This window comes from Dothidotthia symphoricarpi (assembly GCF_010015815.1).
Source record: "Dothidotthia symphoricarpi CBS 119687 unplaced genomic scaffold P153scaffold_12, whole genome shotgun sequence".
In the NCBI taxonomy this organism is placed as follows: Eukaryota; Fungi; Ascomycota; class Dothideomycetes; order Pleosporales; family Dothidotthiaceae; genus Dothidotthia; species Dothidotthia symphoricarpi.
Genome location: NW_022985019.1, coordinates 668,866 through 687,977, shown reverse-complemented (window position 1 = coordinate 687,977; position 19,112 = coordinate 668,866). Strand labels below are relative to the sequence as shown.

Here is a 19,112-nt window from a genome sequence, read left to right as displayed (position 1 = left end):
AACACGTCTTCGCACTCCCATGTCCTGAACACGCCTCTCCAGCGCCTCAATACAATCCCAGCCCAAAACTCAGTCGAAGCCACCAAGCCACTAGCACATGCAGTCATCAATATAACAGGCCAAGGACCTCCATCCTCAAACCCACTACTCCACAACCCTCCCACTCCTACGCTAACTAAGCGAAAGACCGGTTCCTCCTCCGGTTGGCTCGGCAGCAGACCCGACGCCTCGAAGGAGCTTGTTCCCCCATTGCACTGATATTGGGCACTGACCATGCAAACATCAGCGCAACATCGATCGATGCCCTCAGCTCGCTTCGCTTCACTTTGCACGCAGCGACGAGGCCGCGTAATGCCGTAGTATATCTAGTGTACCCCGGATATTTCCCCAAACAGCCACTTTGCACGGACGGGCTGGGTTCGAGTCAACTACCGGTAGACGATCTGTTGCGGCTTTGGGCACATTCGGATGCGTTTGTCTATCTGCCGTTGGCGCATGTGGGCGGAAGCTTCAGGAGAGTTCTTGTTTTGATCGGTCTTCCGCGTGTCTATGCTTGTTTTAGACGCAGAGAGACTTGACGCCCTGATGTTCTAACGCAATGTAGGAGCGGAGACTTAACCCCTTGACACATGGTAAACACCAGTAAAAGTACACAGAAAGAGTAGTAGAGAAGCAGAGCTGCCCAATCATCTCTTGACGATTAGCTAGTCGATATACCGACGTGAGTACGCGTGTTCGAGAGCCCAACCAGCAGCTCATTGAAGCTTGGTTCCTGCATCAACACCGGAGAGATATCATGGTATCTACAGAACAGGAAAGAAGCCGTCATTGCGAACTGCGGAATCGTTGGCCAAGGGGCCAGTGCAGAGTGGCATCTGCAAAGACCGGATAATATGAATCACGCGAATCACAGTGCAGACACGTTTGATCCCCTGGTTGTCGTTGCTGAAGGAGGCATACTGTGACAGGGTAGACAACACAAACCAAGACAGGGGATTGGGCTTACTGCATTCTGCGCGCGTCTCTTGCCGCGGTACCAAGCAGCTCGGTGGTACTCCAGCGATGCTTTGGCCCATGTACGCTACTTTTGCCGGATACCACAGTAGGAGAAGGCATATAACCCGTGTCGACATCCTGCACAAATTTGCGTGCGTGCGTGCGGCGCAGCAGTGTGAAATGTGGAACGTATCATCCCATCCCATCCCATTCCGTTCCGTCTCATTCCATTCCAATCCCTCCCAATCCCTCCCACAGACCCCAAAAAGGGTGGCGTGAGAACGCAGCGAGATTTCTCGTTGTGGACACGAAACAACCCAAAACAAGTGGATCCCAGTCAAAAAGATTTTCGCACTTCCAGGCTCATGAGATATATTCGTCTATGATATCTATCCACAGGGAAGGAGTAAATATTGTGGAGAAGAAGAAGAAGTGCTCAAGCTTTTCCATCCGAGAACTGCACGACAGCCCATTTGCCACTCCAGGCCCATTTTCTCAACCCGCTGTCTCCCCCGCCGCCTTCTGTTGCGCGGATCTTCTCGTCTTCGCCGTCTGCGAGGCCGACGACGACGTCGGCCTTGCAGGTGCGGAGGGCGAGGACGCGGATACCTGACCCGGGGCCCATGGGTCCGATGGCCTCGGTGAATGGGGTAGTTGCTGGCCAGGCCGCCTGTTGATGGAAGTCAGTACCAATTTCGAGATAACAATGTAGGGAGGGATGGACATACATCAGCAGTCAGCTTGCGGTAGTTCAAGTCTCCCTTGAAAATAACCAGCTCGCTCTCCTTCAGATCCTCGTACAGATCTGGTGCAGCACCCGGCAGTCTCCAGTAGCTGCCTCCCGCAGTCCAGAAGTCGTTTGGTCGGAGCACGTATTTCCCTTCGGCGTACATTTGGCCCCAGTTCTGGAAGAGGAACATCAGGTTTGCGCGTTCGGTGTCGGAAAGGGGTACGGGTTTCTTCCCGGCGTCCTTTTCGTCGTCCGACAGGGCTTCGTAGGTGTCTGGTTGGGCGAGCGTGGAGAGAAGGGCACTGAAGTCAGCTGGTAGTACGTCCGAGACGAACCACGGTATCGACTTGGGGTGGAAGACGACGGTCGTGGCGAGACCGGATACAAGCAGGTAGCCTGCAAGGATCAGATCAACGTAGAGTTCGAAGCCGGCGTTGTCTAGCACAATATCAACTCGTCGTTCCTTCTTGCCTTCCTTTTGTGCCGTGGTCAGAATCTTGAACGCCTTCTCCAGATCATTGACGAGGATGTTCTTCTCCGAGGCTTTACGCGCTTCAGAGCCTTGCAGCTTCTGCAGATCCTCGTAGGAAAGGTTGGTCAAAAGGGATAAATCCGTAGCGTTTCCCCAGAGACAGATCTCGCACATCTCTGTGAACAGGACCTTCTCGGCTGCTTCACGCTGCTCTTGGGTTTCAGCGCCCTTGGCTTGTCGCTTCGACTCGAGCTCGGTAACGATATCCTTGTAGCGCGCGGCAAGTTCGAGGACAGCGGGGCGCGAAGACTTGAACGTCGACATCTTCTGGCGGGCAAAGATATCATACGACTTCCATTTCTGGGTCTGCTTGAAGATGCTGGATACGCGTCTTCCTATGCCTGTTAGCATCCGCACAACCATCTCCAGGCCTTGTATACACACACCTGTACAGGTAGCATTCCGAGTACAACCATGGCACACTGTGCCACTTCGAGGTCCCCATCGCTTCCAATTCCTTGTTGTATGCCTCGACATCTTTCTCGCCGTCATCCGGTATCGGCGTGAGTTCGCGGTCGTGTTGGAGCTCGTACTTCAATCTTGCTAGCTCCGAGACAATCCATTTGCCCTCCTTGTGTGTTTCCTCGTCATTGGTAAGGTATGTTGAGCGGTGCACGTCATCAATGCCCTGGGTGATGATGATGGGCCATCGTTCGCGCGCCGAGATGTGTGCGAAAGATGTCGCGTCATTTGTGTTGTATTGCGCTAGACATGTCAGTGTATAATTACGAGCGAGAAGATAGAGAAACTAACTCGCTGTGAAGGTATCGAACTCCATTTTCAAACTTGATGTGCTCAATTCACGATGAGAGACAGTCAAGAGATATAATGCTGCACAAGTGGGGTGGTGGGGCAGGATTGTCTATGCAGGGATCTGCGGTCTTGCTTGAAAGAGTATGGTGTCCGGTATCCATAAAAAGTCCGAGTCCTATCGAAAAGGGAAACCAGCGCGTCTCTGGGTCGACCTACGAGAGATCAAGCGGAGAGGACTTGACAAAGATCCAAACCCAGACTGATGATGAGATAGAATAGTCTCTTTCCAGCAATCCAACCGCTCAAAATCCACTCAGCAACCGCCAGTCCCACCAATACACCTCACAATCCGATACGTCTTCCCCTTCGTCTCAAACGCAGATTCCGCCTCCGTCCTCAACTCATCAACCTTCCCATCAATCGCAGCTCGACTCGCACAGCAGTCAAACGAGCCTTTACTCGCAGGCCCAGCAATCTGAACGTGCATCGAAGCGCCTGGAAAGTATACTTTCACTCGGTCGCTCACGTTGTGGAACGTCCTGTCCGGCGCGTCGTAGCAGTTTCGCTGTTCGTTAGCCATGCCTTCGACTGCGCCAGCTATGGCGCCGAAGAGTAGCTTGCGGACTTGATTTGTTGTCCAGATTGCGCTGTGGATGAAGACTGTGGTATTGCCTGTTTGGGTTGGTTAGTTGGTTTGTGTGGATATGACGAGTCACTATCGAGTCTTTTCTTAACTCACCTTGCTCGATCCTTCCGTCGTCTCGTAGGTAGCTCGTAGCAAAGCCCATGCTTGAACCTGGCATGCAAGAGTGATGATCGTTGTCGGGACAGGTTGTGTTGAGGGACTGCCATATTGCGTTGTATAGGTCTCCGTTCAAGAGGTCGCCGATGTTGGTTGGGTTGCCGCCCAGCCACATCTCCAACGTTGCGTGGTCGTGGCGGCGATCTGAAGGATCGATGGCGTTTCCTTGCTCGTCAAAGTAGTTTAGTTTTACGTGTTCATCGGCGGGCGTGGGGTCTATGGGATGGTCAGCATCAAAGAGTTGTGATATGTGCATGGTTCGTGTTACCTTTGCTAATGAGTTTAGGCGCTGCTGGAGTGGCACTGACGAAGATAACGAATAGACTCGCCGCCAGAATGAGGAAGAGCTTCATGGCTTTGAGTTGTGAGGTTGTGAGTTGGACGTTGGCTGGGTATTGGCAAAGCACAATCGGGATCCGAGTAGTTTATAAATGGATGAGCAGGTGAACGACGTTAGTAAGTGACCGAGTACCGGGAAGCTGGGCAGTGAAAACGAGAGTGAAAGTAGTCCAAGCCGATATGCACAGATACAAAACAGGGCGACTTTGTCTCCTGCAAGCTCGAACGCCCATTCATGCATTAAATCCCTCCACCCGGTCTCCATAGTCAGAGTAAAATACAAGAAGAGGAGGTAGGTACGGTAAGCTAAAGAAGCCAGGAGAACAACATAATTCAAGAATTACCGTAACCCATCAAATCATGCCATGTCATATCATGCCACTGCTACTCCATCTACTTACCTACCTAGCACATCCATGCTGATCTGAAAGCTCATGCTCGGGGGTATGTTCCATTCCAGCTAGAAAAAATGCCCTGTAAAATGCACATCACACAACCGTAGCAACACCGATCCCTTTCTCTCAGGGACAGGCAACATATTCTCTGCATGGATGCTATCTAGCAAAGACTTTGACGATCCCATCGCCGCCTGCAGAGACGACAAGCCGACCGTCCTGGCTCCAAACAACGCTGCAGACGCCCTCGCCACGCATAATGCGATGCGCGGTAATTTCCTGCGTGCAGATGCGCTTATCGAGGGACCAGAAGCGGATTGAGGCGTCGTGGCCGGCAGACACGGCTTCGCGGCCGTCTTTGCTGAGGGAGAGGGACGAGATGGCTGAGGGGTGGGCAAGCATGCTGTATGTGCATTGGCCTGAGAAGGATTAGCATCTGAACTCAATAAGTGATAACAACAATGACAACGTACCAGAGTTAGCGTCGAAGAACCGGATGAACTGGTCTTCGTGCCCGCTGATGACAACGCCCTCGAGGCCACCGCCGCTGTTGGAACCTGTTGGTCCGTGAATTCCCTCCTCGTCCGAGGCGCCCCGTCCTTCTGCTGCTGTGCCCTCGAGGGGTTGGGAGGTGGTTACGACAGATGTGATGCCGGTAGATGGGGTGCCGTCATAGGTCTCGCTGCTTGCCATGCCAATGAGTTCCTCCCCAGTTCGCGTGTCGTAGACAAGAATCGACGCGTCTGCGAAGGAAACAACAAAGTTGCCTCCGTTCAGTGAGAATGGGCTAATGCACGTAGGCGAAGAGTGCGTCGCTCGTTCAATGGTGTGTACCAGCATGTAGTGGAAGGGTGTGGAAGTAGCGATACTAGGCTGGGGTGATGACGGGAAGTTTGACCCTGAAGTTACTGAATGTCTTCGACTGCCTCCAACCCCGCGTCGTGAGTTTGTCTGAGTTGACACTAGTTGTGGTGGTGCACTGACGGCCCATATTTTGATAGTACCGTCCGCAGAGCCTGAGGCGAGTAGTATCCGGTCGGGGCCGCCGTAGTTGCTACAATCTGTTCCGAACACAGATCCAGAGGTCGCGGGTAGCACGCAAACGGTCCAGACAGCATCGGTGTGGCCGTCAAGAGTAGCCTTAGGATCCACACGTCCCCTCTCCCATACACGAATCGTGGCGTCCTGACCACCCGAGAATATCCATCCGTCGCCAGACACCCGACCGCCTGTTGAGAAGTGGGCAGAAGCCGGGGATGCTGCCAGCGATGTCACAGCCCCTTCGTGTCCCCTGTGCGACCAGTATGGCGCAATGTCCAGGTCGTTGTTCATAGCGTGCTGGTTGGCGTAGGTTGCGGGTATCACCCATCTCTTGATCATTCCATCGTCGCCTGCTGTGCATATCTCCGGCTCAGTTGGACTGCCACCTCCGGTAAATATGACGGAGCGCACAACATCAAGGTGGCCACGAAGTGCAAACCGAACCTTGAAGCTCTGGGGATCCGACTTCATGGACTGGGCCAAGGCGCTCTTGGCCTGCTGGTCGCCACTCAATTTCCTGTGGTGGACGTCTCCGCTGAGTTTGCGGACCTTGCTATTTCGCGGTGGCGACTTGGGGGGTATGCTGTTGGCGCTTGGGAACATTTCAGTGTCTGGTCGTCGAGGAGGTGCTTCCTGGGGTATCTCGGTGATGGGCTCCTCGAAGTTCCAGCTCTCCGAGTCATCTACCGCGTCTTGGTTCGGGCCCATGTTGCCCTCTTCTCGCGTCGGTAATTGGCGTCCATTGTTATCGTAACTGTGCGTCACCTTCTCCACCTGCTCCTCAGGGACGTTTGCAAAATGTGGTTGTGTTTGGGGCTTGGACTGCTGTCCGAAGAAGTCTGAGAGGCCAGTGTGTTGGGGCAGGGGCTGTTGGCCAGCCGGCTCTCGGGTCATCTGCGGCGCGTGGTGGAGCTGGGACTGGTGGGCCATGTTCTGGAGCTCGGCAGAGGTTGGCATGTTTGGCGGCTGGTGGTTGGACATGGCTGTGTTTGGCATGGTGGGCAGGTGCGACTGCAGCTTCTGGCGGTGCTGCTGCAGGTACATGTCCTCCATGGACGCATCGCCGTGGTTCAGGAAGCCCGCGCCGTTGCCGAGCCCGTGGAGGCCTGGCTGCTGCGGCGGGGGCTGCGAGGGCGGGGTCAGGAGGTAGGTGATCTCTTCGACGCACTTGGTGAGGTAGAGCTTCGACTTCTCGCGCAGGCCCTCGCGGTCGGCCTCGAAGCGGTCGAGGAAGTCGGCGTCGACGTCGAGGAACGAGTTGTGGTGCTTGTTCTGGGCTGGGACGGACACGGTTAGCGCGGATTCACAGTCACAGAGTCGAGGGGACGCACGCTTGGGCGGGTTGAGGCCGCTCTTCTTGCCCTTGGGGTCCTTCTTGTCGTCGCCCGCCGGCTTGGCCTCCCCGCCGGCCTTGTGCTTGGCCCGCTCGTTGATCAGGGCCTGCTCCAGCATGCGGATGTGCTTGTTCAGCTGGTCGTTGAGCTTCTTCGCGCTGCGCACCTCGCCCTCCTGCTTCGCGATCTTGGCCTTCATCTCGGCGCGCTCAATGTCCCAGGCGTTGCGGGCGCGCTCGTGGTTGTGCCATTCGAGTTGGAGGAAGCGCATAACTCCTGCGTGCCAGTCAGCCCCTGTGCCATTGCCCGCTTCGTGCCTGGCCGTGGCCGGCGTGCAGCGAGGGCAGCTCACCCTGCAGCGTGTACTCGGTCCCTGCCGGCGCATTGCCGTCTGCTGCTCCGCCCGCGTTCATGGCCGAAGACTGCTGCCAGGCCATGGCGGACCGTCTGTCGTATTATTCTTCCGGCGTGGTCGACTGTCGGCGGGGATCAACATGCGGCGTCGGTGGTCGGTGGTCGGCAGCAAGCGTCGAAGCTGGCCTCAGAGGCTCGGGCACTGGCGCCGCGGGAGGTTCAAGGAGTCGACAATAGGGAACAAGTCGGCAATAGGGGGCTGCTGCGAGGAGCCGTCAAGGTAGCGGGGACGCACGCAGGAACAACTAGGCCACGGCAGCTGCAGCATCGTCTGGAACCGCCGTCGCCAAATCGCCCAAGCGGAGCTGCTGTGAGTTGCTGTCCGACCAAGGCGCCTTCCCCTTCTCGGCCTGGCTGCCGCTGCCCCAAAGCCTGGGACCTCGCCAGAACATTGCTCGTGAACGCATCTCAACATGCACCGTTAATCGCTGTGTGACCAGCACAACTGCCCGTTGCACGAGTCTGACGCCATGCTGTGCATGTTCATGCTGGGTACTGGTCAGAGCCCTCTTCCTTTCCAGCCCGTCCCACCCTCCGTGGTTCAGCACATGCAGAGCTACGAGCCACATGTTGCCCAAGGCAGACGGCTTCCTTCAAGCTTGCGAGCTATCCCAGTATCCAGGGAGAGGATCCACCATCCAACTCAGTATCCCAGTCTGTAAGTCGCTTGTCTCAGGTGTATGGGTCTGTACCATGGCCCTGCTTCTCTCCGGCGCCACGTCAAGTCCATCTGGCTAGGTTTGTATATTCTCCATCTGTTTCTTCACATTATTTCAAGGTTATCAGACTATCAAACCATTATCTCATTGAGTCTCCCATCGACGATTTCAACTTCTTTTCAACCCTGCGTTTCTGTCTTGTATTTCTTCTTCTACACTTCTGGCTTGATATCGCCAAGCACATCAATCCACGAACATCCACTCCTCAACTCTCGTTTGCAGATTAGTAGCAGCTTCGGCAAGTCTGCAAAAGGTAACTCGTCCTCCCAACAAGGCTTGACGTCGCGCTACAGCCTGCATCTCACCTCACATCCTACAGCAGCACAGACAACCAGCTGGTGCACGGTCCTTCCCAATCCGTATTGGTTACATAACGCGCATCGAGGCTGCAACAACAAGTTCCTTGCAGACTTCAACACCACCCAACCACCCCACCTCCCGCCAACCGAACAACATCGAACGCGCCTTCAAACTTGGGCAACTCGGTCGCGCACCTCTATTGATATCATCGACACCGACATCAACCTTAATTAGTCATCAGACATGGCTGGCGGTAAAGGTACGCGCTAATCGCAATTCGCGTCATCGTGGCTTCTCAAAGCTGACGGCGCCAACAGGAAAGACTGGCGGTAAGACCGGAGGAAAGGGCGATCATGTCAAGACAACCAAGTCGCACTCTGCCAAAGCTGGTCTCCAGGTACGCAGCTGCCCAACACCGCGTCTTGTCGACGCCCAATCGCATCGCCCCGCGCACTTGCAAGCTTTCGCAAAAAGTACGCGCTGACATGACGTTCTTACGGTAGTTCCCTTGCGGTCGCATAAAGCGTCACCTCCGAACCATCACGCGCCAGAAGACGCGCATTGGCGCCAAAGCTTCCATCTACCTCACCGCTGTTCTCGAATACCTGACTGCTGAAGTTCTCGAACTTGCAGGCAATGCCGCCAAGGATCTCAAAGTCAAGCGCATCACGCCACGCCATCTACAACTCGCCATCCGCGGTGACGAGGAACTCGACACGCTCATTCGCGCCACGATCGCTTTTGGAGGTGTTCTGCCACACATCAACCGCGCGCTGCTGCTCAAGGTCGAACAGAAGAAGAAGGGCGCCAAACCAGAGGTATAAAGCGTCAAATCTCTGGGTGCGCGAGGCAAAAACTTCTCAGGAAACTAAGAGATGGGTCAGGCATTAGTTCCTGAAGTGCGACGGATGCGGTAGCTGAGGAACAAGGCTCGGGACGATCAGGGATAGGCATCTTCTTTGTTTTGCGTATCATTCGACATGTCTCCCTACCCACCAAAGGCAACGAGTGGCAAGCGCCAAGATTGGCCACGAAATGTCTTGCTCGATTGTGGAATGTCGGGATACGGTGTTTACCATTCTTTACGTGTCAGGCGTGTATAGTTAGGTGTTGAGGTCAGATTTTGATCCAGTTCTGCGGTATGTAGAGTAACACCAATTCAGTTCAGCGGTCCAAGACCAAAATAGCAATCCCTTCCACAACACGCCCACCCAATAGAGAAACCAACGTCAAACAAACAAACGACGATGAGCAGCTAAACGCGCACAGTTCAGAAACCACTCATACGCATCCTCTCAACCCCCCTCTCCATCTCGCGCTCAAACCTCCTTCCAAACCCCCCTCCCCCATCCCCAACCTCAATCTTAACCTCCACCTCCCTCTGCTCCTCCCCAGCAAACCAGCCCTGCTGCTCCACCACCCCGCTCATCTTCACGCCCGCCCCAGGCTCCACCCACCGCCCACCCCGCTTCACATACACACGCACATCCCCCGCACCCACAACCTGCCCAACCACATCCCGCACCCGCATATCCCCCGCCACAACCGCCCGCACGCTCTGCACATCCCGACTACCGCTGTAAATGCGCACGCGCAACCGCGTCAGTTGCAGGGGCAGGACCAGCACCTCGTCGCGCGCGAGGTCGAGGGCCTCTGCGGTGCGCGCCGGCATCCGGCATGCGACGCGGTGGAAGGGCGTGGGGGCTGCGGGGCGCATGTTGCGGAACGAGGGGATGTGGAAGTCGGCGTCGGGGGAGGCGTCTTTGTCGTAGTACGCGTCTGAGGTGTCGCTTTGAGAGGTGTATTCTGCGCCTTCGATGGCGAAGTGCGAGGTTCGGCGGCGGAGGTGCCGGCGTGGATGGGTGGGGGCGGCGCGGGATGGGTGCATGGGGAGGAGGTCGTGCATGGGGGTGTGGGAGGGGAAGGGGTCGTTTGCCCAAGGGAGGGGGTCGAACATCCTGGGATGATGGAGGAGGATTTGTGTGTGTGAAAAGGGAAGAGGTAGGAAGTAGAGAAAGCAAATTGTGATGAGAGTTGTAGAATGTGCCGAAAGAATTAGGACGAAGGGGGGCTTGATGTATACATTCCAGATGATGGGTGGTGGTACAAGACTCGGAATCAAAGATATGTGATTGTTGCGCAAAGTTTGGGGGAAGTGCAAACTCGGGGGCGCGTGCGTGCTGGGCTGTATAGGAGTTTGTGCGACCTACATCTTTTGCGACTTGAGGGATCGAAAGTGAGTTTGATCAGAAAGGAGTGAGACGACGGTAAAAGCGACAGAAGAAAGATGACGAAGACGAAAACGACAACGATGGAGAGATGGTGTTGAGAAGAAGTGTATCTCATGCCTTTCGACGCATGTTTCCAGAATCATCGTATTCGCATGACTTGCTCCATTGCTCACAAACTGCCTCAACATCGGGTCAACGCATGCTCACTGCCCCACAGCAAGCCCCTCCCTCGCCTTCAGATACTCCTTCCGGAACTGATTGCCATCTGTCTCGTCTCCCCTGTTCAGCGGCGTCCACTTTGGTTCGTCCTTGAAGAGGCGCATAGCCTTTGTGTACTACACAACCATATTAGCACAAACTCAAACTCGCATTCCCATCCACGTCCCCCCACAATCCCTCCCCCAAACAAAAACAAAAAACAGAAAACCTACATTCTTCTCATCCGTAGTAAACCGATGATAAATCCCACTAGGCAAGACAATCAAATCGCCCTTCTCCAGCCAAATCCTAACCCAATCATCCCCCTCACTACGGACATCAAAGTACCCCGCGCCGTCGAGAATATACCGTATCTCCTCGTCCTCGTGCAGATGCTCGTGGAAAAACGACTTCACTTTTTCTTCGTAGATGTCGCCCATTTTCTCGGGCGACACGGTGATTTCATCGCGGTTCTTGTACTGTCGTGATGTGGCGATGGCGTCGACGCCGGACACGTCGGCGCAGTGCTCGTATATGACGCCGAGGTCGGAGAGATATGAGGCGGGCACGTCGCGGCCGGAGTTGTGGGGCTCGCGTTGGTCGCCCTGCGGAGGGTTAGATGGGTGGGTGGTTTTCGGGTGAGGGGGGGTGGCGTACCGGGAGGTTGTCGAACCAGTATGCCTTCATGTTTGCGACTTGTTGTTTTGTTGGTGTTTTTTGGGGGTTGGGATTGAGAGGTGCGGAGGACGGTTCAAGTGATATTGTTTGAAGTCCGAGTAGAATTGCGTCATCGGGGTTGGTCGGTTCTTATTGGCGGGCGCAAACGTAGACTTTTCGAGCACTCTTACTTGCTGAATAACACCTGCTTGCCGTTTGGAGGATGCAGATGCGTTTGTTTGTCGCTTCTTGGCTGGTTGTTGTCAGTGCCTTTGAAACTGATTATTTCAGCGTCTTTTCGAGAACTAATCAGCATCTACAGAGCGATTCACGTCTCGCCACACCGAGAATCGTGGTAGTTTTCATTCTTCTTATTCGCTTGAATAAGTTGCTCTACGTTCCTCTGATCGGGTATTTGTAGAGTCTGCGTTTAGGGACGTTCTATCAATCAATCATAAAAGCGTTTGCCGAGATACTCATTACATGATCCTAGCAGGTTACATTGAATCTTTGTCGTTTTCCAATTGCGTGTCTCGCACGGGAAATGCGCTCCGAGCAGAGCAAAGACTTCGCCGCATGGTCGTTTCCATACATCTTTTTAATCCCAGTCGTCATCATCCTCGTCCTCCTTCTGAGCCATCTTACTCTTTTGCAGCCTCTGTCGCTCATCCTCGTCTGTGACTTTGTTCCTTGCGAAGACTTCTGCTAGGATCAACCTATTCTCTAATTCCCGTGTCGTGAAGCTATCAGGACTTCGGCCAAGCCCCTCAAAGCCGATGATACGGTCGACACCAATGCCATCAATGAAAGAAAGGACGCAGGGCAGAACTTGGATTCCCAACTTGGTGACCAAGAAGGGACAGTTGTCGACATTGATCTTGAGAATGCGGGCTTCGTAGTGAGATGGTGCGAGGGACTAGTTCTTGTCAACATCAAAGTGACAACACACAGACTAGCCAGGACTTGTTGAACTCACTTCAAGATGTGAATCCATGATTCGACAACGGTTGAAGTCAGGCTTGAAGAAGTGGACAACACATAATTTCGTACTAGTCGTAATATCCATCAATGCCTTCTCGTCCTTGATCTCCGTGTAGGTTCCATGCTCATTTGCTCTTAGTCGTCGCGCTTTGTCGAACTCGGAATGCAGTTGTTGTAAGCGTTGCTCACGGAAGGCATCGAGTTCTGAGTCGTCTTCCAGAGAAGCAATCAAGGCATCTTCGTCTGAGTCATCATCTCTCGTCGCGCGATCGACGAGATAGGCGACTTTTGGGTCCAACTCGGACATGTTGTTGTGTAAATTAGGTTCGTCGGCTGGTAGGTAAAGGGGTGTCGTATTACAGTCACGTGGTTTTTGATCAAATATGGAAAGAGTCCCTGTCTCAACACCTCACAATTGTTGGAGATATTGCTGGTAAAGGTGGCGTGCCGGTGTCGCTTATCTGGGAGCGGAGAGATTTCCGTATCGGTATGCAAGGCGCTGGTGGTGAATGACTAGCCAGTGTACGATGGAGGCGTTGCAAAGATCCGTCGGGAGAGCCAAGCATTTCGCTAGTCAATCTAACGTCTGCAACGCGTCCTTGGACCCTGGTTGGCAACGCTCCCTTTTCCCTTTTGACATCTGTCTCCTTTCTTTCGTTCACTCCCACGACCACCCGGAATCTTCAAACCCGCCCACCGCCTGCTTGTTTTCTCGTGGGCTGTCTATTCGCTTCTCGCCCGTATCGACGATCGTGAACCCGCTGCGCGCATTCACGCATCCACCCCGTTCCAACATCACCATGGCCGACGATAAGAAGAGCGATGACTACGCTTCTGCGACCAAAGAGTTCCGCGCTGCGACACCCCCCACGCGCGCCTCTTCTCAGCGAAGCGTGGCCATGACGGAGAACCCGGTGGCCGCCGTGCTCGCATACTGTGGCTCGTCGATTATGATGACAGTGACGAACAAATACGTCCTGTCTGGTGTGGATTTCAACTTGAACTTCTTTCTGCTTGCGGTGCAGGTACGATAGTTTTATCTAATTTCACGCTCTTTGTCTAACGGGAGTGCAGGCCGTCGTCTGTGTAGCAGCCATCTCGATCTGCAAGGCCCTTGGCATCATCACATACAGGGACTTCAACAGCGATGAAGCGAAGAAATGTACGTGGAACTAGCGTTCTTGACAGAAGACATGAGCTAACAGCAGCAGGGTTCCCCATTTCTCTCCTACTGATCGGCATGATCTACACTAGCACCTGGGCGTTGAAGTTCCTCTCGATTCCAGTTTACACTATCTTCAAGAACCTTACAATCATCCTGATCGCATATGGAGAAGTGCTCTGGTTCGGCGGCTCAGTCACATCAATGGCGCTGTTTTCGTTTGGATTGATGGTGATGAGCTCCGTCATCGCAGCCTGGGCAGACATCCAGCACGCTTTGGCAAACTACGGCCATGCTTCTAATGTGGCTGTCGATACCATGTCGACTCTACATGCTGGTTATCTCTGGATGATGTTCAACTGCCTCTGCACCGCAACCTACGTTTTGGGCATGAGGAAGCGCATCAAGCTGACCAACTTCAAGGACTTTGACAGTAAGCCCATCCAGCTCTGAAATTTGACAAGCAGTTACTAATATCAAGTAGCCATGTACTACAACAACCTTCTCACCATTCCCGTCCTGCTCGTCGCTTCCATCCTGGTCGAGGACTGGTCATCCGCCAATATTCAGAAGAACTTCCCTACCGAGCAGCGCAACACAGTCATCATTGTTATGCTCATCTCTGGTCTTTCGACCGTGTTCATCTCGTACACTTCTGCCTGGGCCGTTCGAGTTACCTCATCCACGACATACTCAATGGTTGGTGCTCTGAACAAGCTCCCCATTGCGCTCAGCGGCCTCGTATTCTTTGACGCACCTGTCACTTTCGGAAGTGTGTCTGCCATCTTCGTCGGTTTCGTCAGCGGTATCGTTTATGCGCTCGCCAAAGTACGACAGAATAAGCAGGCCAAGAGTGTGCTTCCAATTACCAACGTTCCGGTCAGCGCGAGCAGCCAGAGCATGAGGGACAGCCTGAAACACTAGAGTTTATGTCATTTTGGTTCCTCACGTAGCATGCAGGCCGGCGACGCTTTCTCAAAATATCCGTTTCTTCTACCGCCATTGTTGGATTGACTTCAACGCGTGCTTTTCTTTCTCGGGCTAGTAGGGATATTCGCTTCTGGCGCTCTTGTTGTATATTGCTTATGCAACGGTTATTGACTGCACCATTATACATGGACTAGAACGGATTGGCGTTTGGAATGGACGGCTATAGGTTTTATGGGGGGGCTTAGGCCGTAGCACGAAGGAAAGACATTGAGATGTCTTGATGCAAGAGACGATATTCTAGAACTGTTTAACTATGAACTTCCTTCCTCGATTTTGGTACTGATATCGATTATCCTTTCTTACAACACGTTTGAATGTTTACTTGCACTACACTGGTTTTGCGATTCTCGAGGTTCCAACTATACTTGCTTGATGACATACTTGTCAAACCATGCTGACATTGTGTAGGTTTTGCTATTTTCATTGCCTCTCCTTTCCGCCTTCATATCAACAATCAACTTTGCTACGTTAAACGGTGTCTGAAGGGTACAAGGCAAGTTCGCATGATAAAGTTACTTCATGTCGATTGATACCGCTCTACGCTACTTCTTCATCTGCTACTCATCCCAAAGTTTTTTGTCATTCAGGCCCATCACAGTGTTCTTGTCTTTTTCTCGACAACGTACACCCACGTTCATGATGAACTGCATGGACGTCTTGGTCTTACGAACATTCACAATGCGTATTGTCTCGTTCTGTCTCTTTGATGAGGGTGTCTCTCATAATATGATCTCGATGTGCTACTTCAAAACATAACCACTTTTGGGTCTAGACAGCAATACACATACAAACGCATATCTACCTTATCGTTGACGTAACACCACAGTTCCAATGGCTGACTATAGCTATTTCGATAGCAAGAAGGGAACGAAAGCAACCCCGTATGGAAGAGGTGTAGGTAGAGGTGGAGAGTTCCATACAACCGGCTTGAAAAACATCGACGTACTTGCTGATGCGGATGAGGTAGGGTTACAGAAGACCGAGGAGAAGGAACAAGAAAAATCAAAGGCAAAGCCAGTGTCCCATGGCGAATTCTACATGAGGACTATAAATGAAGCTAAGCAGGGCGGTCAGGATCTCGTACCACGAAAGAAGCGGGAGGGAAACGCGATAGTCGGACTCACAGCCGCACAGCTCGAGGGAGCCCAGCGAGCACTAAGTCAAGTCCACGTCAACGAAGCCGAGAAACTACGCCAGGACAAGGACACAGCGATACGCAAGGCACAAGAAGCACGTCTCCTTGCCACGCTTCCCTCAACGCTACCCATCGACATAAACAACAAGCCCAATCCAACTAACAACCCAGTCTTCTACAAAGCACCGCACGTTCTCGTTGGCAGTGTTCCTGGTGTCCCCTACCCCGTCTCCGACACGTTTACCCGATGTAGCAACTGCACTCGCGACCAGCATTGCCCCCGTCATCGTTCCCGCTACCTCTTCAAAACAGACATATCTCTGTGCACGGGGAACCACGCTCGACTCGCGCTCCATTGGGACGTCAGCGACCCTACCAACAGCAAAGGTCGTTGGAGCGTGGAAGTGAAATCTTATTTCGAGCGTTACGCAAACGGTCACGAAGAGCACGAGCATTGCAAGGAAGTATTCGATCCTGCGCGTCGTGTTCCCCAGCTAGCGAAGCGCGTAATCGATGACATTGAGGATCATCAGAGGGAAGAGAGGAGACGCGCGATGCGGGGTGCTAGGGGGAGGGAGTTTCTGCTCAATGAGGGGAGGTATGGTGGGTGGGGGTCTGTGACGCCGTTTGAGTACCGGGGTCGAGATGGGGAGGTGGGGTCGCGAAAGAGAGTTGAGCGGGAGATTGGGACGTTGTTGAGCTTTTGGTTGGGGGAAAAGAGATGGCAGGGTATGAGTGAGGAGGAACGGAGGGCGGTGAAGGATAGATCTGTTGAGAAGGAATGGACGGTTGATGAGTGGAAGAAGACTGTTCATACGGCGACGAGAGTGCAGGGTGTTGATGGGGAGGTGGAGGGGAAAGAAGGGTCGCGGCATGTTGAGCTAGGGAAATGGGAATCCGGCGATGATGGGGCACTAAAGGGTCGTAGGGCTGAGAAGCGAGATGAGCGAACGATGGAGGTGTCCGAATCGAAGTCGAGGCCTGGCGAACAGGGACCGCTGGACTTGGAGGATAGAGCCGGATCAGGCGATGAGACGACGACGGCTGTTGAAGAGGTACTGAAGCCGAAAAAGAAAGAGCTCTCCAAAGAAGAGCAGAAGATGTTGAAAAGCATCCGCCACGCAGAGGAGAAAGAAGCTCAGAAGACCGCCGAAGAGGAGCACATCGCTGAGATGCAAGCAGATGAAGAACATTCCCCTTCTCCATTACTACAAGAAGGGGAAGACGAAGAAGACGTACAAGAAGAAATACGCTCATCCTCAAATACGCGCGAATCTCACGACGGCGCAACACCTTCTCCAAAGAAAACCCCGGCCAAGAAAACAAACTCGAATACTGGTAGGAAGAAAAGCAAACGCGTAAATAAGCTTCCAGAACGCATCGACGACAGCGACGAGATGGCGGATTACTCCCTCCCGGGGTCCCCTGCAGCGAAAGATACGGTAGAAGAGGGGGTGGGGGAGCATGTGGATCTCGAGGGCGGACATCGAATGGGGTGGGAGGCGTACGAAACAGCGAAGGTGGAGGAGATTCAAGAGGAAGCGGAGGAGTTCGTGGAGGAGGGCGAGATCGTCGAAAATAGTGATGAGGACGTTGTTGAAGTTACCGAGACTGTCGAAATCATCGAAACCACACGGACTACTGTTGCCGTAGGACAGCACGCTCAGGTGGAAGTTCAAGACGAAAACTTGCATGGGCTATCCCCTACTGCGAACCGCTCGTCCACTTCCTCCCCGCTTGGCAAGCGCAAACGATCTTCGTCTGAGGAGGGCGATCGCCAGAAATCAGTGTCTTCCTCTCCACCGAAGAAACGCAAATCTTCCCCGGAATCGAGTCCACCACAGAAAGATTTGGCATCTCCTTCTGAGTCTGCTACGTCGCCGCCGACGTCTCCACTTGTGTCGTCTGGGAAACGGAAGTTTGTTGATGAGGATGAGGATGAGGATGAGGGTGAAGTGGAGAGTAGGAAAGTAAAGAAGGTAAGATCTAATTCAGAAGCTAGTAGTATTTCGTCGACGGAGATTCAAATTTTCGAGGATGGCTCTCCCAAGGAGAGTGGTGGGGTGATGGAAAGGGATGAGGAGATTGAAAGTGAAAATGAGGAGTCTGATGATGGTCTTGATGACCTGTTTGAAGAGTAGATTAGATGTGTATTTGGTAGATCAATTGGCTAGAAATAGTAATTATTTGGATTGAGCTACGTTTAGCATAAGGCCTGCGACTGCATCCTAACTATGACTATGCCTAGAAAAGTTAGTAACTGTTATGTGGATTTCTGCAGTCACTTCAGAAGTACCTGTGAGCCATGTCACGGTTCTCACACAGTGCCTTGTTTGGCTGAAGGATCAAACATGTACAGAAGCAAGTGTCGACAACACTTGATTTATCCCGACTGCGATCTGCCGTTTGGTGCAGGATGGAAGATTTTACGAGATTGAGTTCAGGAACGCGCTACGCCACGTTGCGCAGTTATGCTCCCCTCCAGCTTCTCGGTATATTCCTTACTTACACCCGTAACCTGCGCTTTGCGCACTCCGTACAACGCCCTAAACGGATCAAGTACCATCTGCGACTGCGCAAAGTTAGCATCATCCTGCACCCTATGTACTCTCCCGCTTGGAAACCGCAGCCGACTAATCGCTCCATCAATCAAATGTATCTCCAAACTCTGCAGAGTCGGGACCACAGCTAGCAAGTCCACCAGCTCTTGCACCTTCCCGCGTATCCCAGCCGCTAAACCTCTTCCCCCACAATTGTATTTGATCATACCCGTATAGTCATCCACCGATTCGACATTCACGACGTAGTTTTTCACCCGGATCAGATTGCGCTGCGAGAAGTGGTCCAAGAAGGCGTACATGCGGCTGGGCGTCAACTGATTCGCAGTCCGCCAGCGATACCGGAAGCCAATTTTATCGAACGTAACATCCACCACAAATGTATTCTCGCCGTACAGCATATCTGCTGTTTCCTCATGCACTTGGCGGTTCACGGCAAGGAGAGCTGTGCAGCCGCGGTACCAAACAATGTCGTTGCCGGTTTCGCGGTCGCTGCGTGGAAGCGTTTTTTGCATGCGCCAGGCCCCGTTGCCATTGCTCTGCCGGATATAGGTCAGATTGAATTCGGTTTTGGGGGGCGAGGGATCGCGCTGCAAACGCACGTCGAAGGTTGTCGTGTGGGGGAGGATGGAGCGGTATATTAGGCGGCGAAGCTCGATTGGAAGGCGGAGAAAGGGCGACTTCTCGTTAAGAGAGGAATACGGTTGCTGCATTGTGCAGCGATTAACTGACCAAGTCTTTCTTTTCAGAGTTTTACAAGGCTGCAACGATGTTCAACTTGTACAAAGTCGAGTGCCCCACAACAGCAGTGGGGAAGACGTAGTCGCGTGCTGATCCCTGCATTT

General features: G+C 53.3%; 12 protein-coding genes across 12 annotated transcripts; 5 read left to right on the top strand and 7 right to left on the bottom strand.

Annotated features, from left to right (window-relative positions):
* Nucleotides 1-1,432: 1,432 nt before the first annotated feature.
* On the bottom strand, nt 1,433-3,036 carry P153DRAFT_293359 (DUF89-domain-containing protein; the record flags this gene model as incomplete). Its single annotated transcript, XM_033663891.1, has 4 exons — nt 1,433-1,666; nt 1,725-2,589; nt 2,645-2,963; nt 3,012-3,036. The coding sequence occupies 4 exons, from the start codon at nt 3,034-3,036 to the stop codon at nt 1,433-1,435; spliced, it is 1,443 nt and encodes a 480-aa protein (XP_033522884.1).
* A 288-nt stretch (nt 3,037-3,324) lies between these two features.
* Nucleotides 3,325-4,166, bottom strand: P153DRAFT_386613 (uncharacterized protein; the record flags this gene model as incomplete). Its single annotated transcript, XM_033670550.1, has 3 exons — nt 3,325-3,683; nt 3,751-4,029; nt 4,082-4,166. The coding sequence occupies 3 exons, from the start codon at nt 4,164-4,166 to the stop codon at nt 3,325-3,327; spliced, it is 723 nt and encodes a 240-aa protein (XP_033522883.1).
* A 540-nt stretch (nt 4,167-4,706) lies between these two features.
* Nucleotides 4,707-7,335, bottom strand: P153DRAFT_293496 (striatin Pro11; the record flags this gene model as incomplete). The annotated part of the gene is made up of 4 exons (XM_033663898.1): nt 4,707-4,966; nt 5,021-6,865; nt 6,920-7,198; nt 7,275-7,335. 4 exons carry the CDS (start codon nt 7,333-7,335, stop codon nt 4,707-4,709), a joined length of 2,445 nt encoding a protein of 814 aa, XP_033522882.1.
* A 393-nt stretch (nt 7,336-7,728) lies between these two features.
* On the top strand, nt 7,729-8,663 carry P153DRAFT_38811 (uncharacterized protein). Its single transcript, XM_033670725.1, has one exon. It carries the CDS (start codon nt 8,017-8,019, stop codon nt 8,587-8,589), a length of 573 nt encoding a protein of 190 aa, XP_033522881.1. The 5' UTR covers nt 7,729-8,016; the 3' UTR covers nt 8,590-8,663.
* P153DRAFT_376622 (histone H2A.Z) lies at nt 8,599-9,179 on the top strand (the record flags this gene model as incomplete). Its single annotated transcript, XM_033669677.1, has 3 exons — nt 8,599-8,614; nt 8,673-8,752; nt 8,859-9,179. 3 exons carry the CDS (start codon nt 8,599-8,601, stop codon nt 9,177-9,179), a joined length of 417 nt encoding a protein of 138 aa, XP_033522880.1.
* A 446-nt stretch (nt 9,180-9,625) lies between these two features.
* Nucleotides 9,626-10,312, bottom strand: P153DRAFT_386609 (uncharacterized protein; the record flags this gene model as incomplete). The annotated part of the gene is made up of 1 exon (XM_033670549.1): nt 9,626-10,312. The coding sequence occupies one exon, from the start codon at nt 10,310-10,312 to the stop codon at nt 9,626-9,628; it is 687 nt and encodes a 228-aa protein (XP_033522879.1).
* A 477-nt stretch (nt 10,313-10,789) lies between these two features.
* P153DRAFT_293378 (1,2-dihydroxy-3-keto-5-methylthiopentene dioxygenase) lies at nt 10,790-11,471 on the bottom strand (the record flags this gene model as incomplete). Its single annotated transcript, XM_033663894.1, has 3 exons — nt 10,790-10,921; nt 11,018-11,389; nt 11,442-11,471. 3 exons carry the CDS (start codon nt 11,469-11,471, stop codon nt 10,790-10,792), a joined length of 534 nt encoding a protein of 177 aa, XP_033522878.1.
* Nucleotides 11,472-11,567: 96 nt separating this feature from the next.
* Nucleotides 11,568-11,950, top strand: P153DRAFT_38788 (uncharacterized protein). The gene has a single exon (XM_033670694.1). The coding sequence runs from the start codon at nt 11,665-11,667 to the stop codon at nt 11,860-11,862; it is 198 nt and encodes a 65-aa protein (XP_033522877.1). The 5' UTR covers nt 11,568-11,664; the 3' UTR covers nt 11,863-11,950.
* An 89-nt stretch (nt 11,951-12,039) lies between these two features.
* P153DRAFT_376620 (thioredoxin-like protein) lies at nt 12,040-12,729 on the bottom strand (the record flags this gene model as incomplete). Its single annotated transcript, XM_033669676.1, has 2 exons — nt 12,040-12,357; nt 12,418-12,729. The coding sequence occupies 2 exons, from the start codon at nt 12,727-12,729 to the stop codon at nt 12,040-12,042; spliced, it is 630 nt and encodes a 209-aa protein (XP_033522876.1).
* Nucleotides 12,730-13,222: 493 nt separating this feature from the next.
* P153DRAFT_357830 (UDP-galactose transporter) lies at nt 13,223-14,508 on the top strand (the record flags this gene model as incomplete). The annotated part of the gene is made up of 4 exons (XM_033666759.1): nt 13,223-13,447; nt 13,497-13,584; nt 13,634-14,017; nt 14,069-14,508. The coding sequence occupies 4 exons, from the start codon at nt 13,223-13,225 to the stop codon at nt 14,506-14,508; spliced, it is 1,137 nt and encodes a 378-aa protein (XP_033522875.1).
* Nucleotides 14,509-15,405: 897 nt separating this feature from the next.
* P153DRAFT_397552 (uncharacterized protein) lies at nt 15,406-17,850 on the top strand (the record flags this gene model as incomplete). Its single annotated transcript, XM_033671568.1, has 1 exon — nt 15,406-17,850. The coding sequence occupies one exon, from the start codon at nt 15,406-15,408 to the stop codon at nt 17,848-17,850; it is 2,445 nt and encodes an 814-aa protein (XP_033522874.1).
* Nucleotides 17,851-17,905: 55 nt separating this feature from the next.
* P153DRAFT_318352 (uncharacterized protein) lies at nt 17,906-18,999 on the bottom strand. Its single transcript, XM_033665055.1, has 2 exons — nt 18,870-18,999; nt 17,906-18,806 (listed from the first exon to the last, which is right to left on the bottom strand). The coding sequence occupies exons 1-2, from the start codon at nt 18,978-18,980 to the stop codon at nt 18,150-18,152; spliced, it is 768 nt and encodes a 255-aa protein (XP_033522873.1). The 5' UTR covers nt 18,981-18,999; the 3' UTR covers nt 17,906-18,149.
* Nucleotides 19,000-19,112: the final 113 nt, after the last annotated feature.

What these genes read in the sequence shown, in the direction of transcription:
- P153DRAFT_38811 (XM_033670725.1), top strand. Translation starts at nt 8,017, where the DNA reads ATGGGTCTGTACCATGGCCCTGCTTCTCTCCGGCGCCACGTCAAGTCC.
- P153DRAFT_318352 (XM_033665055.1), bottom strand. Translation starts at nt 18,980, where the DNA reads ATGCAGCAACCGTATTCCTCTCTTAACGAGAAGTCGCCCTTTCTCCGC. An exon ending in CCCACACGACAACCTTCGAC is followed by an intron (nt 18,807 to 18,869) that starts GTGCGTTTGCAG and finishes TATATCCGGCAG; the next exon opens with AGCAATGGCAACGGGGCCTG.
- P153DRAFT_38788 (XM_033670694.1), top strand. Translation starts at nt 11,665, where the DNA reads ATGCAGATGCGTTTGTTTGTCGCTTCTTGGCTGGTTGTTGTCAGTGCC.